Raw genomic sequence first — 14,119 nt, 5'->3', positions numbered from 1 at the left:
AAAGGCATCCTACAGTATGGGAGACTGTATTCATAAATGACATATTTGAAAGGGATTAACATTCAAAATATATAAAGAACTTACATGCCTCAACACCCAGAAAGCAAATAACTGGGTTAAAAAATGGGTGAAGGATATGAAAGACACTTCTCCAAAGAAGAAATTCAGATGGCCAATAGGTACATGAAAAGAGCTCCACATCGCTAATTATCAGAAAAATGCGAATTAAAACCACAATGATTTATCACCTCACACCAGTTGGGATGGTCAACATAGAAAAGAATAGGAACAACAAATTAGGATGTGGAGAAAAGGGAACCCTCCTACACTGCTTGTGGGTATGTAAACTAGTTCAACCATTGTGGAAAGCAGTATAGAGGTTCCTCAAAAAACTAAAAATAGAAATGTCCAGGAATTCCACTCCTAGAAATTTACCCTGAGAATGTAGGAGCCCAGTTCAAAAAGACATATGCACCCCTGTTTATCTCAGCCCTATTTACAATAGACAAGAAGTGGAAGCAACATAAGTGTCCATCGATAGATGAATGGATAAAGAAGATGTGGTACATATACACAATGGAATATTATTCAGCCATAAGAAGAAAACAAATCCTACCATTTGCAACAGCATGGATGGACCTAGAGGGTATTATGCTCAGTAAAATAAACCAGGCAGAGAAAGACACATAAAAGTGATTTCACTCATCTGTGAAGTATAAGAACAAAGCAAAAACTGAAGGAAGAAAACAGCAGCAGACTCACAGAACCCAAGAAAGGGCTAACAGTCGCCAAAGCAAAAGGGACTAGGGAGGGTGTGTGGGAAGTGAGGGAGAAGGGGAATAAGGGACATTATGATTAGCTCACATAATGTAGGGGTGGGCATGGGAAAGGCAATATAGCACAGAGAAGACAAGAAGTGACTGTAAGCATCTTACTATGCTAAAGGACAGTGACTGTAATGGGGTATGTGGTGGGGACTTGAGAATGGGGGGAATCTAGTAACCACAATGTTGCTCATGTGATTGTATATTAATGACAACAAAATAAAAAATGTGTATCTTAAAAAAAATTTAACGGAGTGGGCCACTTCATGAAATTCTTAGGTACTTGTTGCTAGAATTGTTTTAGGATCTTTCAGTAGACAGTTTTATGATTTTTAGAGATCATAACAGGTGACCCAAACAGCTATTCACAATCTGCTATTCAGTACATAGGCCTCAATTTCTAACATAAAGTTATCTATTAACACTGAGTTCTAGTTTTCAAGGAAGCCTCACTTTAGAGATTTTCACTTTTATTATTATTATTATTGCTGTTGTTGTTGTTGTTATTTTAAGTTTGAAATACTGTTTGTCTTTCTGAGGTACAGGTTAAGTTAGCACAGTGGTTCTCAGTGTGGTTCTCACACCACCAGCAGTAGTGTTTCCTGAGTGACTGTTAGCCATTCAACTTCATGCGGCACCTCAGACCTTTTGAATCAGAACTACTGAGTAAGGGGCTTAAAGTCCTGTGTTTTAACAAGCTCTCAAAGTGATTTATATCTGTGCTAAAGTTGGAGAACTAACTTTACTAACTGAACTAAGGAAAACAAAAACCCAGTTACCAAGTCACTCCCCCTCTGTGTGAAAATTGCAAAGGCCCCAAGTCCCAGGTGGCAGAGTTGGAGAACATGAAATATTTCTATCATTCAGTTCAGGCTTCCATGGCAAAAGAAGGAAAAGAAAAAAAAAGCCCTTAGGGAAGCAACATGTTTAAAAAGATTCCTCTTATTATAGATGAGAAATATCAGAATGTGGTGGTCAGCTTTGATAACCACACACCAAAACAGCTGTTGTAAGTTTTCCAATCTTTGATAAGGAAAGAGGGGAAGATTTTATGGTAACTCATGTTCCTCATATTCAGTTTGAAATTGCAAGACTGCTAATAGGAAAGATTGCTTACTTCCCTGAAAATGAGCTGATTAATAAAGCAAAATATTTAATTTACATAAATTTATTAGGGCAATGAAAAATTTAAAGAAAACCAGTATAATAGAAAAGAATATTTTATTGGTTAAAATAAATATTCAGTTAAGTATTTGTACTCTTATGTGGTTCTTCAGATTATCTGTGGTAGCACTGTGAAAGCCACTTTGGACAGATAAACATTCAGTGTAATTTTGGCCTTTTTCCAATACTCCTTCATGTCTTTCATTAATACTTAACGGATTTTTAGATTTAAAACAGTGGTATGAATTGCAAGGGAGAGTTTGGTACTAACGCTCAATTCTGTTACTCAAGAATTCTGAGCCATATTTTTTTCTTGTAGAAATAGAGAATAAAATGCTTGGTTCGGAGATGATAAAAAATGCCTGTGTGGATTAAATAAGATATATTTTATGACAGGCTCTAGCATGGTGTCTGTCTCATAAAAATGAATGCTCAGAATTGTTGGTTTCTTTTAACATCTTAATTTGTTGATAAAGAGTTGTGTAAATTTGGCAGATTAAAATATTTAATGTACCAAAATCAAAATTAAGTATGAACAGTAATGTGGTTTATGGATTTATCAGTTCTAGAAGAAGGGGGCCGGAAAATAAGACAAAGAAAGAGGGAAATTATGTTGGAAGTTGGAAGCACATGCTTGCTTTTTAATTCTTCCTGATTTCTGTATTATGTTGTGAGGTTTTGATGGAAATGGAAAAAGTTGGGTATATTCTAGATAGATTAACATCCTGATTCATATTCACAGGGTAAGAGAAAAAGGATTCCAAATTTGGTAGCTGAAATAAGTTTAAATTTTAAAATTTAATATCCATTTTTATTGTAAATCTAAAACTATTGAACACTTGCCAGGCAGCAGAGTGTAGAAAAAGAGTACCCAAATGCCAAGTTTATTTTTCACAGAAGAGCCATGAGAGGGGCAAATTTAAGTCTCAACCATCAACAGAGATTGACGTTAGACAGTAGAAAAATTAAGTGAATGCAAGTCAGTATTGAACTAACAAAGCCCTCTCAGACTGATAAATGGGGAGGAGGTGTTGATATAAACTTGGGGACTCTCCCAGATGCCATTTTTAGGAATGGGCATTAGTGAGACACAAAAGTTATCAAGTGAGATTTCACATGGTTTAGAATAAAGCCCTAAGATATTGACTATCTCATACAGCAGTTTTTCCAGTTGTTGCTTGGAACTCACAGATGGAGGATGAAATGCAGGAAGATGAGAGACTACTGAGTGACTCATCAACCCTCATGTACTGATGCAGATTTATTGATGGGGGAGCTCTTGGTTATTCACCTCACATAGCCTAAAACACTGGAAAAGAACTCAAACATGATAAACCTCTTCTCTGAAATACCTCTTCAGATTCTCTTTCTGAAGTTGTGTATTGGGTATTTGAATGTTTTCCCCCCACATTTAAAACCACCTCAGAACAATCACTATATATCCCTCTTTTTGCAAATGCCTTTGCACATAGTAAAGAGTCAATGAATTTTCGATGTCTTTAACTGAAGACAATGTGAAGAGAAGTTAAATACAATGAAGATTCAAAGAGAACGCTGTTACATACCAGAAGAAGCCTCATGCAATCAGATTAAACACTAAATCTGACAATGAAGTATAAGCATTTCCTTTGCAAATGATGTTTTGCCCTTGATTTCAATGAGATACCATTAACTAAAATGTTCCTCTGAAGGGCAATAACACTGCATAATTTGGCCTTTGGCTCCAAAACTACAGGGCTCTCACTAAAATAGAAATTTCTTCCAGGAAAAAATTATCACACCATCCAAAAATCTAGCTTGTGTTTAAATTCCCAGTACCATGTTTCCTTTCAAGGGCAATTTTATCTCCTAAAATAGAGCAATACACAATACACAAATGAAACCAGTCCAATTTTTGAAACTTCTAATAAAAAGCTGATCACTGATTTTCTGTTGTTGACTATAAGTGAAGCAATGGGTTTTTCCTGTGGATATGGAACGGTGCTTTTGGTGGTGCAAATGCAACCATTTTTCTGTGACAGGACCAGTGAGTCTGACCACATCTGCACTCATCTATACCTACTGATTTAATAGTTTTGACTGTGAGCTCCATGAATACAAGAAATACATGTCTTCATCTTTGGATCCCTAGCATCCAGGCACAGCTGATAAACAAAAGGTATTTAAAAATTACTTGCTGAATGAAGTAGTGATGGATAAATGAATATTTTAATATCTCTCTACTGCATTTCCTTTATTCTCTTCATCTTCCAGCTGCCAACACAATTTGTATCTTCAAATTGGCTATGGAAAATGGAACCACAATGAGTGGGTTCCTCCTCATGGGATTTTCTGATAATCATGAGCTGCAGATCTTACATGCATTGCTTTTCTTGATGATGTACCTATTAGCCTTGGCAGGTAACCTTATCATTATCGCTATCACAACGCTGGACCAACATCTCCAATCCCCCATGTATTACTTTTTGAAACACCTTTCCCTTCTGGACATCACCTTCATTTCTGTCACGGTCCCTCAGTCCATTGACAATTCTCTGATGGACAATGGCTATATTTCCCACAGTCAGTGCATACTTCAGGTTTTCTTTTTCACATCTTTGGCCTGGGCTGAGGTGGCCATTCTCACAGTGATGTCTTATGACCGCTATGTGGCCATTTGCCTCCCACTGCACTATGAGGTCACCATGGGTCCAGGAACCTGTAAGTGGGCTGTGATGGCTGTTTGGCTAAGTGGAAGCATCTCTGGAGTCTTGTACACAACTGCCACATTTTCTATCACATTCTGTAGGGCCAAAATCATCCACCAGTTCTTCTGTGATGTCCCTCAGTTGCTGAAGCTCTCCTGCTACAATGATTATGTTGGAGTGGTTGGAGTGGCTTCTTTCATGTCTGTGATGGCATTCATCTGTTTCCTTTCCATTGTCCTCTCCTATGTCCACATCTTTTCCACAGTTCTAAAAATACCCTCTGCTGAGGGCCGCTCCAAAGCCTTCTCCACCTGCATGCCTCATCTCTTTGTTGTGTCATTTTTTCTCTCCACAGGCATTTTTGAGTTTCTAAAACCAACTTCAGATTCTCCAAGTGCTTTTGACCTTATGATATCTATCTTTTATACAGTAGTGCCTCCAACACTCAACCCTGTTATTTACAGCTTGAGGAATGAGGCCATGCAGAGAGCTGTAAGAAAGTTACTGTTGGGTGGAGAATTCATAAGGAAAAAAACGTTTTTGCCCTGTTGCTGATGGCTGTTCAATATTATACACAAGGAACTTTTTAAAATAATTAGAATGCTTTCAATATGTAATGTTGAGGAAAAGCAATAACTTTTTCCTGTAGATAAACCGTGTAATATAACAATTGTCATGTGGAAATTCTTCATCTGATTTCTTCACCAATTTTATCAATGAAACCTTCTATTTGTTCCTTCAGATTAAGAGAAAATAAACAATTATAACTTTTTAATATGGACCCACTACTTTCCTTTCCCTCCCAATATATATAGACACATACACATACATGCACACACAAATAGAACACTTTTTAAAAACTCTACATAGATAATATTACAATAATAGGAATGAAAAGTGATAATTTTCTCCATGATTCTGCTTATCAATAATTTAATTTCAGATGTCCATTTTAATTTTTGTCTTTATATATACCAATTTTTCATATGAGTGCAAATATATATAACATTGTGTAGTTTTATTAGTATAATTTTTTGAATGCATAATATTCAATGGAATTCGTATAATAATACATTTAACCATTGTTGTATTTTATATGTATGCTTTTTCCAGTTTTTCACTCTGATAAGTAATGCTAAAAATTGATGTTTTGCTCTTCATAATTCCAAGAACTGGGATTAATCAAACTGTAATGCGTTCATCTGTCTTGAATATATGGCCATATTGCTTACCAAATATATAAAGCCATTTTATGTGGCTATTAGGAAAGTGTGGCCATATCACTTCTCCACATGAATTTATTGTTAGGGTGCAGGCTTCCGAGGCTTCCCCAGAGAACAAAATACACAGGCATAGAGATGTAAATTCAAGCAAAGTCTTTATTCAGCCAACTAGTTGGGGTCCAAGTCAGCCCGATGCAGTGGGTCTCAACAAGGACCCCGAGCACTCAGAGCCAAGGGTTTATATAGCAATTTCAAAGCACTTAACTCATAGCAATTTTCTATAACTATACATTATTCTTGCAAGACATATATCCTGGGGTTAAGCAAGGGCAGGGTAAGACTACTCCTCAATGGTTAGGGAGGTTCTGCACGATAAGCTTGGTATGTAAGATTTACTGACCAAGGTTAGCTGACCAAGGGTCACAGCTGCCCACCACCCGGTGCTCATGATTAACTTGTTTTTCAAGGCCTTACCCAGTTCCAGTTTTTCTTTCTAAGTCACATACTCAGAAAATGGCTTCTAGGCCTTTAAGATGGCTATGCTTATGCTAACCTATTTCTATTCTTACATTATGAATTTACGCAACAAAGATTTATAAAGATGAATCATACCAGGGACTGGAACAACAAAGTACTTAAAGTATATACAGCACTGGATATTGTGGGGCTTTTTAACTTTTTCCATTTTAATGGCATTAACATTTTTTCTTTCATTATTTTTTAATTACAATAGATCAAGAGATTCAATATGTTTATAATATTTCTGTCTCTCAGATTATTCATTTTAATTTGATATTTTTATACTTTATCAATTATGTAAAATATTTTATACATATTAGAATGCTGTGTTATTATCTTTTTTAAGTGGCAAAAGCATTTTCTTAGTCTCTCTTTAATCCCATTTTTCAGGTCATTTATTTTCTGTGCAAATCTAATAACTAAGTTAATATGAATTTTTAAATATTGGATCAACAAAGTTTAAGTAATTTGGGCTTTCAAGAATAACCTCACGTGACCAATAATAATTTTTTTTCTCAGTTATTAGACTACCCAGTCCATCTGCAATAATATGTAAATTATGTTTTTTCTTCTTAACTTGCACATCAATGAAATATGTTAACATAATTCATGAAATATTTCTCAACTTATTTTAATGACCCTGCTAAATTACAAAAGAGCATATAAATTTTTATCTCTATTCCTGTTTCAAATATTTTTATTAATATGCATTTATGCATTTATGTTAATTAAGTAATACTACATTATTGTGTAGTGTAATGATTTGGGTAACAGAATGCAGTCTTTGATTTATACTTTAATTGCCTTGCATTCTATTTTGAATTTATTAATTTTAATAAATATTGTGTTTGTCTTTGAGATCATTCAGTTATTCAGAATTTATAAATTTACTTGAGAAATGTGTTCTATTGTGTAGTTTCGTTTTACCAAGAAATAGTAAAAGTTTTGCTGTTCACACTAAAGAAAATTTTGCTAATTCTCTTTATGAAGGTAATACACATTCCTCAATAGAATTATTCTATGATTTTACATTTGTGTGGCTACTATAAACCTGACTCACTTACTATTCATATGAAACATGCATTGCAGGTATTGAAAATCTTTGAACAACATCATGCATTGTAGGAATTCTCATATTATTATTATTACTATGTCCAAGGCAGAAAACAAAAACTCACCTTCCATGTATCCCTTACAGCTGGAATACAGGAATAGGACCTGAGTTCTAAGATTAGATGTTCCAGCCTGAGACTTCAGCCTAAGGAAGAGCAACATGAGAAAGCAGGCATTATGTGGCACACACTTCTGCCAAAGCTGGGGGCCAAGGAATTTAGCTTTGGGAACAGTAGTGGAGTCTGTAATCTAGTCCCCAGCATCCACAGTAAAAAATGTAGAGTCTGTGCCCAGCAGTGTAAGCAGTATGCGCTCTTAGGGCATTTCATTGCCCGGGTTTCATGTCTTCCAAGCTTGATTATTAAACCTTTCTAGAGATTCTGTGATAGAGCTAAATACAGCTAGGATTGGGTCTAGGACTGTTGCAACTAAGAAATTTGAGAAGTGTAACTTGTAAATGGAATACATTGATTCTTATACTTTAAACTTAAATCCATCCACTTTCTTAATTTCTAATGATCTTAAGAGTAATAAATGTAAAAAAAATTTTTTTTTACAATGTAAAAAAAAAAAAGTAAAAAAATTTTACACTTTGTGCATAAATTCTATTATAATCTAGAAGTAAATGATCAGGTGGATTATCTATTTTTAAATTCATAAACTGAATATTCCATATTTTAAACATATAATTCTTATTCAAAAGATTGTTCAATGATTCATCTAAAATCATGTGTTCAGCACCTGTCTTATGCCAGACTCACTCTTAGTTTATACAGAATAAGACAGACATGAACTAAGGGTAGCTCAAGCTATGGTATATGAAACAAATAATGTAATTGTTGAATCTATTTTCCACTAGCAAGGTGGATCTGGGAATACTCTGCTATAAACTGTGTATCTGTGTGAGGAAATGTTTTTAAAGTCAATGTATTTTACTTTTTTTAATCCAAAGAATTAACTATTTTACCCTAAAGAACACTATAGTGGTTAAAAACAAAAACTTCATTGAGATTGTCAGGGTTCAAAGGCCAGCTCCCCTACATGCAAGTTGTACGACTATTGATCGTTTTTAATCTTCCCATGCCTCAGTCTCTTGTACATAGGGTTAATAGTAACTTATAATATTGTGGAGATTGGTAAATGTCAGCACATGTAAGACATTTAGAATAGTGCTTGATATATTGTGATTAATAAATGGGAGTTATCTTCATTCTTCATCTGTCTATACATCCATATTGGTGTGGCAGTGGTAGAATTTATAATAGAAAAAAATATGAAAAATTAAATCTTGGAGAAAAAAAATACCACCTCTAAAGATGATACCCAATACAGTGCAGTATTTTATTATACACTATAACCCTGTGTCAGCAAGATTAGTTATGCCTGACATGACAATGGTTTATCTTGCCTGATATGATATTTATGTATATGTTTTTTTCTGTTATGAGTAATTTATGTTCATTGTAAAAAAATTAAAACTCAGAAACCATATATAAAGAAAAAAAATTAAATCTTGAAGCAGGTGATGGCTTTATAAATCAGTTTATTGACATGATTATTCTTTGATCTCTTTTGAAAACTCAAAACCAAGATGGAATTATTAGATCATGGGATTCTATCTGTCATGTGCACAAAAATACAGAGATCATTGCCTACCATTAATGCTTAGCTGACTTGAGGCAGGGGAAACTTTAATGGGGAAAATTAGAGAAATTCTCTCCACATGTTTTAGTCCAAGACCTTATGAACTGAGGAAAGGAAGGGGTAAAGAGATCACAGAGATGACATTCATTCATCTGATATCTCCCTTCCAAAATAATTTCCAGATAAAAATTATCCAGTAGTTTAGGGGTATTATTGAGAAAAGAACTTGGTGTGTCTAATCAGGGGAGGGGCCATATCAAAGTAAACTAGGCTTCATTATGTGGTTAGGTCCAGGGGCCTCTGAGGTTTAGTTGCATGAGCTTAAACAACAAATAACACTGCTCCTAGGTTGGTAGATAGTAGGCTCCTATAATGTCTGTAAATGAAGAGGAAATTTAGATATGAACCACTCTGGTCTACAGCAGGGTCTGAAGATGAACCACTGAACAAGCAATCTTGACAGATGTGGAAAAAGAAAATTCTGGAGCCAGGAGATGCAAAGATAAGGCCCACTCACCCAGTGAGTACTACTGTTGTTGTGAAAAAAAATGGAAAACCTGGACTGGATCACTGATGGAAGAACCAAGTGGCACTCAGAGGTCTTGGAGTGTTGAAATTTTATTTTATACCGGTGGGCTCAGAGGATAGTAATCTCCCAAGGTCTGAGCCCTGAGCACAAGCAAGGGGAGCAATTTATATTATTTTGATATGTGGCATTTCTGCATGTGCAGAGCGAAAGAGGAGCCCGGAGAAAGAAGGGAGGAGGGAGCTGGGAGTGCTTTGCTGACTTTGTTAATGGAGGAAAAATGTGGTTTGCTGACCTTGATGGCTGTGTTGAATATTTTCCTTATCACTCCCATCTCTGATGCCCCTTTAAAGACTTCATTTTAGGGGGCATCATCTTTTTTGGTTTATGATAGGGTTATAATGGCTTGTATTTATATTTTTAATTGCTTTGAGCTAGAATTTTTTTTCTTTGACTTTTTCCATCAAAATCCTGAGTATCTTGTGAAGAACACAAATGATTATATTTTTATGCATTTGTCTGTATGGACCTTTTGTGTACAAGTTAAAATGAGTCCTTCAGACTCTTGATATCTTGATAAGCCTCCACTTAACAAAAAACACCCAGTTTTTCTTATTCCTAATTCATTTTTATGCAGCTGAGCATTACACTGAGGCTGGCTTATTTGAGTGTGAGAGGACAGGTGCTAAGGGTGCAGGGCCACTAAGGGCAGCTCCCTTGGGTGATGATCATGCACTTTATAACTTTGTACAGTTAATTTGATAGAGGTAACATTATTGAGAGGTACTTTGGAAATGCAGGCTGAGACTTGAGTTCAGCTAGGAGAGACAGGTAAGCACAGCAAAACAATTTACGATTACCCAATAGACAATAGAAAGGGCAACTTTCTTTCTGAGGAACAGTTTAGTCAGAGGGGGCAGCAGCAGAGAGTTTAATGCCCAGAATGAGAGATTCCATTCCAGCAAGGGCCAGGATCCAGGGTGTGCAGATGTTTATTAGTCAGAGTGTAATCATAGGATACAGAGGCCAAGAGGATTCTGGAATTCTGGCTGTGCCTTTCACTGATGCATTTCTTCATCCGGATTATGGGCCCTTTTCACTCTGGAATGAAGGACCCATGGAGTGATGCCTGCAACTCTGAGGGCAGTAGGAGTGGTTAGAACAACAATGTGGGGGCCAGTCCATTGAGGTTTGAGGGGGTCCCTTTTTCAATTTTTGACTCAGACTGGGTCCCCAGGCTGGAGGGAATGTACTGGGGTCCCTAAGGCAGGGTTCTTTTCATGGCATATTGCTGCAGCTTATTTAAGGTGGCTCTTAAAGCTTGGAGCTGTTTTCTTACTCTTTTATTTCTTATCTGGTGTACGTTCCTTAGGAGGCTTCCTAGACACAGGAGAAGGTGTCTATACACTAATTCAAAAGTGGAAAAGCCTTGAGTCCCAGGTGTGTAGCGAATATGCAGAAGAGCCAGGGGCAGTAGGTCTGGCCATGGGAGGCCAGTTTCTTGGCAAAACTTAGCTCGGGTTCCTTTGAGGGGTGTGATTTATTTGCTCTCCACTTTCCCAGAACTTTGTGGCCTGTATGCAGTGTGGAGTTTCCAGGTAATGTTGAGAAATTTACCTAAAATCTGTACTGCATCTGCTACAAAGGCAGGTTAGTATTGCTTTTTGAGGAGGGCTTCTAGTACAGATTTTCTTAGGTGGGTAAACTGATGGTATTTGCTGACTAGATGCCTTCCAGTTGCAGTTGGGACAAAAATGTGTCTGTTAGGCAGCAACCATCAATTTTTTTTTTCTTAGTTAGGGTGGCTCCTTCAGCTATGGCCCAGTCTTTCTCTTTTTCAGTGTGCTTGGATGGAGAGTCCTCCACTGGGGGCATTAGGGTGGGTTGACTGGTGAGGGAAGGAGCTTTAACTGGTTTTTTTTGGTATCATTAATCTACAATTACATGAAGAACATTATGTTTACTAGCCTCCCCCCTTCACTAAGTCCCCCCCACATACCCTTTCACAGTCACTGTCCATCAGTGTAGTAAGATGCTGTAAAATCACTACTTGTCTTCTCTTGTTGCACACCCCCCCTGTGCCCCCCACACACTATACATGCTAATCGTAATGCCCCCTTTCTTTTGCCCCACCCTTGTCCCTCCCTTCCCACCCATCCTCCCCAGTCCCTTTCCCTTTGGTAACTATTAGTCCATTCTTGGGTTCTGTGATTCTGCTGCTGTTTTGTTCCTTCAGTTTTCCTTTGTTCTTATACTCCACATATGAGTGAAATCATTTGGTACTTGTCTTTCTCTGCCTGGCTTATTTCACTGAGCATAATACCCTCTAGCTCCATCCATGTTGTTGTAAATGGTAGGATCTGTTTTTTTCTTATGGCTGAGTAATATTCCATTGTGTATATGTACCACATCTTCTTTATCCAAGCTTTATCTGTTTTTATTTGCCTCTGTTGTAGTTGCCTTATCTGCCCACTGGTTCCCCTGTGTTATAGGGTTGTTTTCTTTTTGATGTTCTTTGAAATGCATATTTGCTACTTTTTGGAGGAGCCAGACAGCCTTGAGGAGTTTTAGTATTGTGCCAGCTGAGAGTTGGAGAGGAATCGGTGTCCCTGTGTGTTTAAGAGGGACATAACAGTGTGGGGACCTTGACATTCAGTTTTTTTGCCCCAGCATAAGTTTGTCTGCTTTTTTTAATGAATATAACTGTGTCTGCCAGTGTCCTGAGGCAGGGTGGCCATCCTGCCACAACTGGGTTCAGTTTTTTTTGGACAGGTTTGCAACTGGCTGCTGCCTGGGCCTAACAGCCTACGTGAGAAGTCTGAGGGCTACTTTTTTTTTTCATGTATGAAGAGACTGAAGGGCTTTTTTGTATCTGGCAGGCTGCCTCTTCTGTTCAGACAGGAGGTTCTCAGTCTGCTCCCTCCACACAGACAGCTTTAGATGGGTTTTGTCATTGCCAAGAATCCTTTAATCCAGATTCTGCATAACCCAGTGGCCCCCAGGAACTCTTCTATGCCCTTCTTCATCTGGGGCTGGGGTAAGGAGATAATGACCTTTTATCTCTCCAGCCCTTAGTGCCCTTTCTCCCTGGGTGAGGAGGAAACCTAAGTACCGCACTTGTTGCTGGCAGATTTGTGCCCCTTTTTTTATAAGGCTCAATATCCTGAGTCTCGCAGGAGTTGCAGAGGGGACTTTGTGCCTTTTGCACAATTTTCCTAGGTGTTGCTGGCAAGAAGGAGGTTATCTATGTACTGGAGTAAGGTGCAGTGCATGGCTTCCCTTGGAAAACTGTAAAGGTCTGCAGTCAATGCCTCTCCAAAGAGTGTAGGTGAGTTCTTGAATCCTTATGGAAGCCTCATCCATGTTAACTGCATCTGCCACCCTATATGCAGTTCAGTCCATTCAAAGGCAAACAAGAGCTGGCTTTGGAGGGCCAGCCAGAGGCAGAAGAAGGCATCTTTTAAGTCTAGGCAAGTGAACCATTTGGTAGACCCTGGGATCTGGATGAGGAGAGTGTACAGATTTGGGACCACTGGGTATAAAGAGACAGTCACTTTGTTGATGGCTCGCAGGTCTTGAACAGGCTGGTGCCCTCCTCCTGGCTTTTTGACTGGTAGAAGCGGGGTGATCCAGGGCCAGTGATAATTGGTTAGAATGCCTGCCTCTTTGAATCTGATCAGGTGTTCCTGGATGCCTGCTCTTCCCTCTTCTGGGAGGGGATACTGCTGCTGTCTTTGTGGCGGGGTCCCCGGAGTCAATTCTACAATGACAGGGGCTCAGTTATGAGCAAGTCCAGGTGGGTTGTCTTCAGCCCATACTGAGGGGGAAGCAGCTCTGAATTCAGGTGGGCTACTTGAGAGGGTCTGGGCACAGAATAGCCTCCACTTCTCTTCCTTAGGTGTGGTTATTGCCAGTACAAGGGATCATGGCCCTTCTTGGCCTGGGTTTAGTTTGAGGCTGGTGCATTTAGTTGGTTCAAAAGTAATTTGGGCTCTGCATTTTGAGAGTATATCTCAGCCAAGGAGTGGAATGGGGTGCTCAGGCAGGTAGAGAAACTCATGTTGAACCTTGTGTCTTCTAAGTTCACATTGGTGGGCTTGGCAAAAATGTTGCTGGACTGCTTTTGTCCTGGTGGCTCTGAGAATAGTTGCAGTCTTTTCACTGATGTGGGCTAAGGTAGGGTGACCACAGAGTGTTCTGTCTATGTGTCAACCATAAAAGTCATGTTTTGGTCCCCCACTTTCATTTTGACTGTGGGCTCATGGGGGCCGAGATCAAGAGAGCCTGGTCCTTGTCAATCTGAGTCTGTTCATGCCAGACTAATGAGCCTTTCCCTGTGAGGCTCCTTTTGGTAGTGACTGGGCTTTGGGGCTTTGCCTCAGTTGGGGCATTCGTTCTTCCAATGCCCCTTCTCTTCAC

General features: G+C 38.3%; 1 protein-coding gene across 1 annotated transcript; it reads left to right on the top strand.

Annotated features, from left to right (window-relative positions):
• Positions 1-1,956: 1,956 nt before the first annotated feature.
• Positions 1,957-5,402, top strand: LOC118966976 (olfactory receptor 14J1-like). The gene has a single exon (XM_036990642.2). It carries the CDS (start codon positions 4,274-4,276, stop codon positions 5,228-5,230), a length of 957 nt encoding a protein of 318 aa, XP_036846537.2. The 5' UTR covers positions 1,957-4,273; the 3' UTR covers positions 5,231-5,402.
• The last annotated feature ends 8,717 nt before the right edge of the window (positions 5,403-14,119 follow it).

This window comes from Manis javanica, chromosome 16, assembly GCF_040802235.1.
Source record: "Manis javanica isolate MJ-LG chromosome 16, MJ_LKY, whole genome shotgun sequence".
Taxonomy (NCBI): Eukaryota; Metazoa; Chordata; class Mammalia; order Pholidota; family Manidae; genus Manis; species Manis javanica.
Note: the sequence above shows the minus strand (reverse complement) of the source record. Positions and strands in the feature narration are given on the sequence as shown.

Excerpts from the sequence above, each read along its gene's own strand:
- LOC118966976 (XM_036990642.2), top strand. The coding sequence starts at position 4,274 with ATGGAAAATGGAACCACAATGAGTGGGTTCCTCCTCATGGGATTTTCT.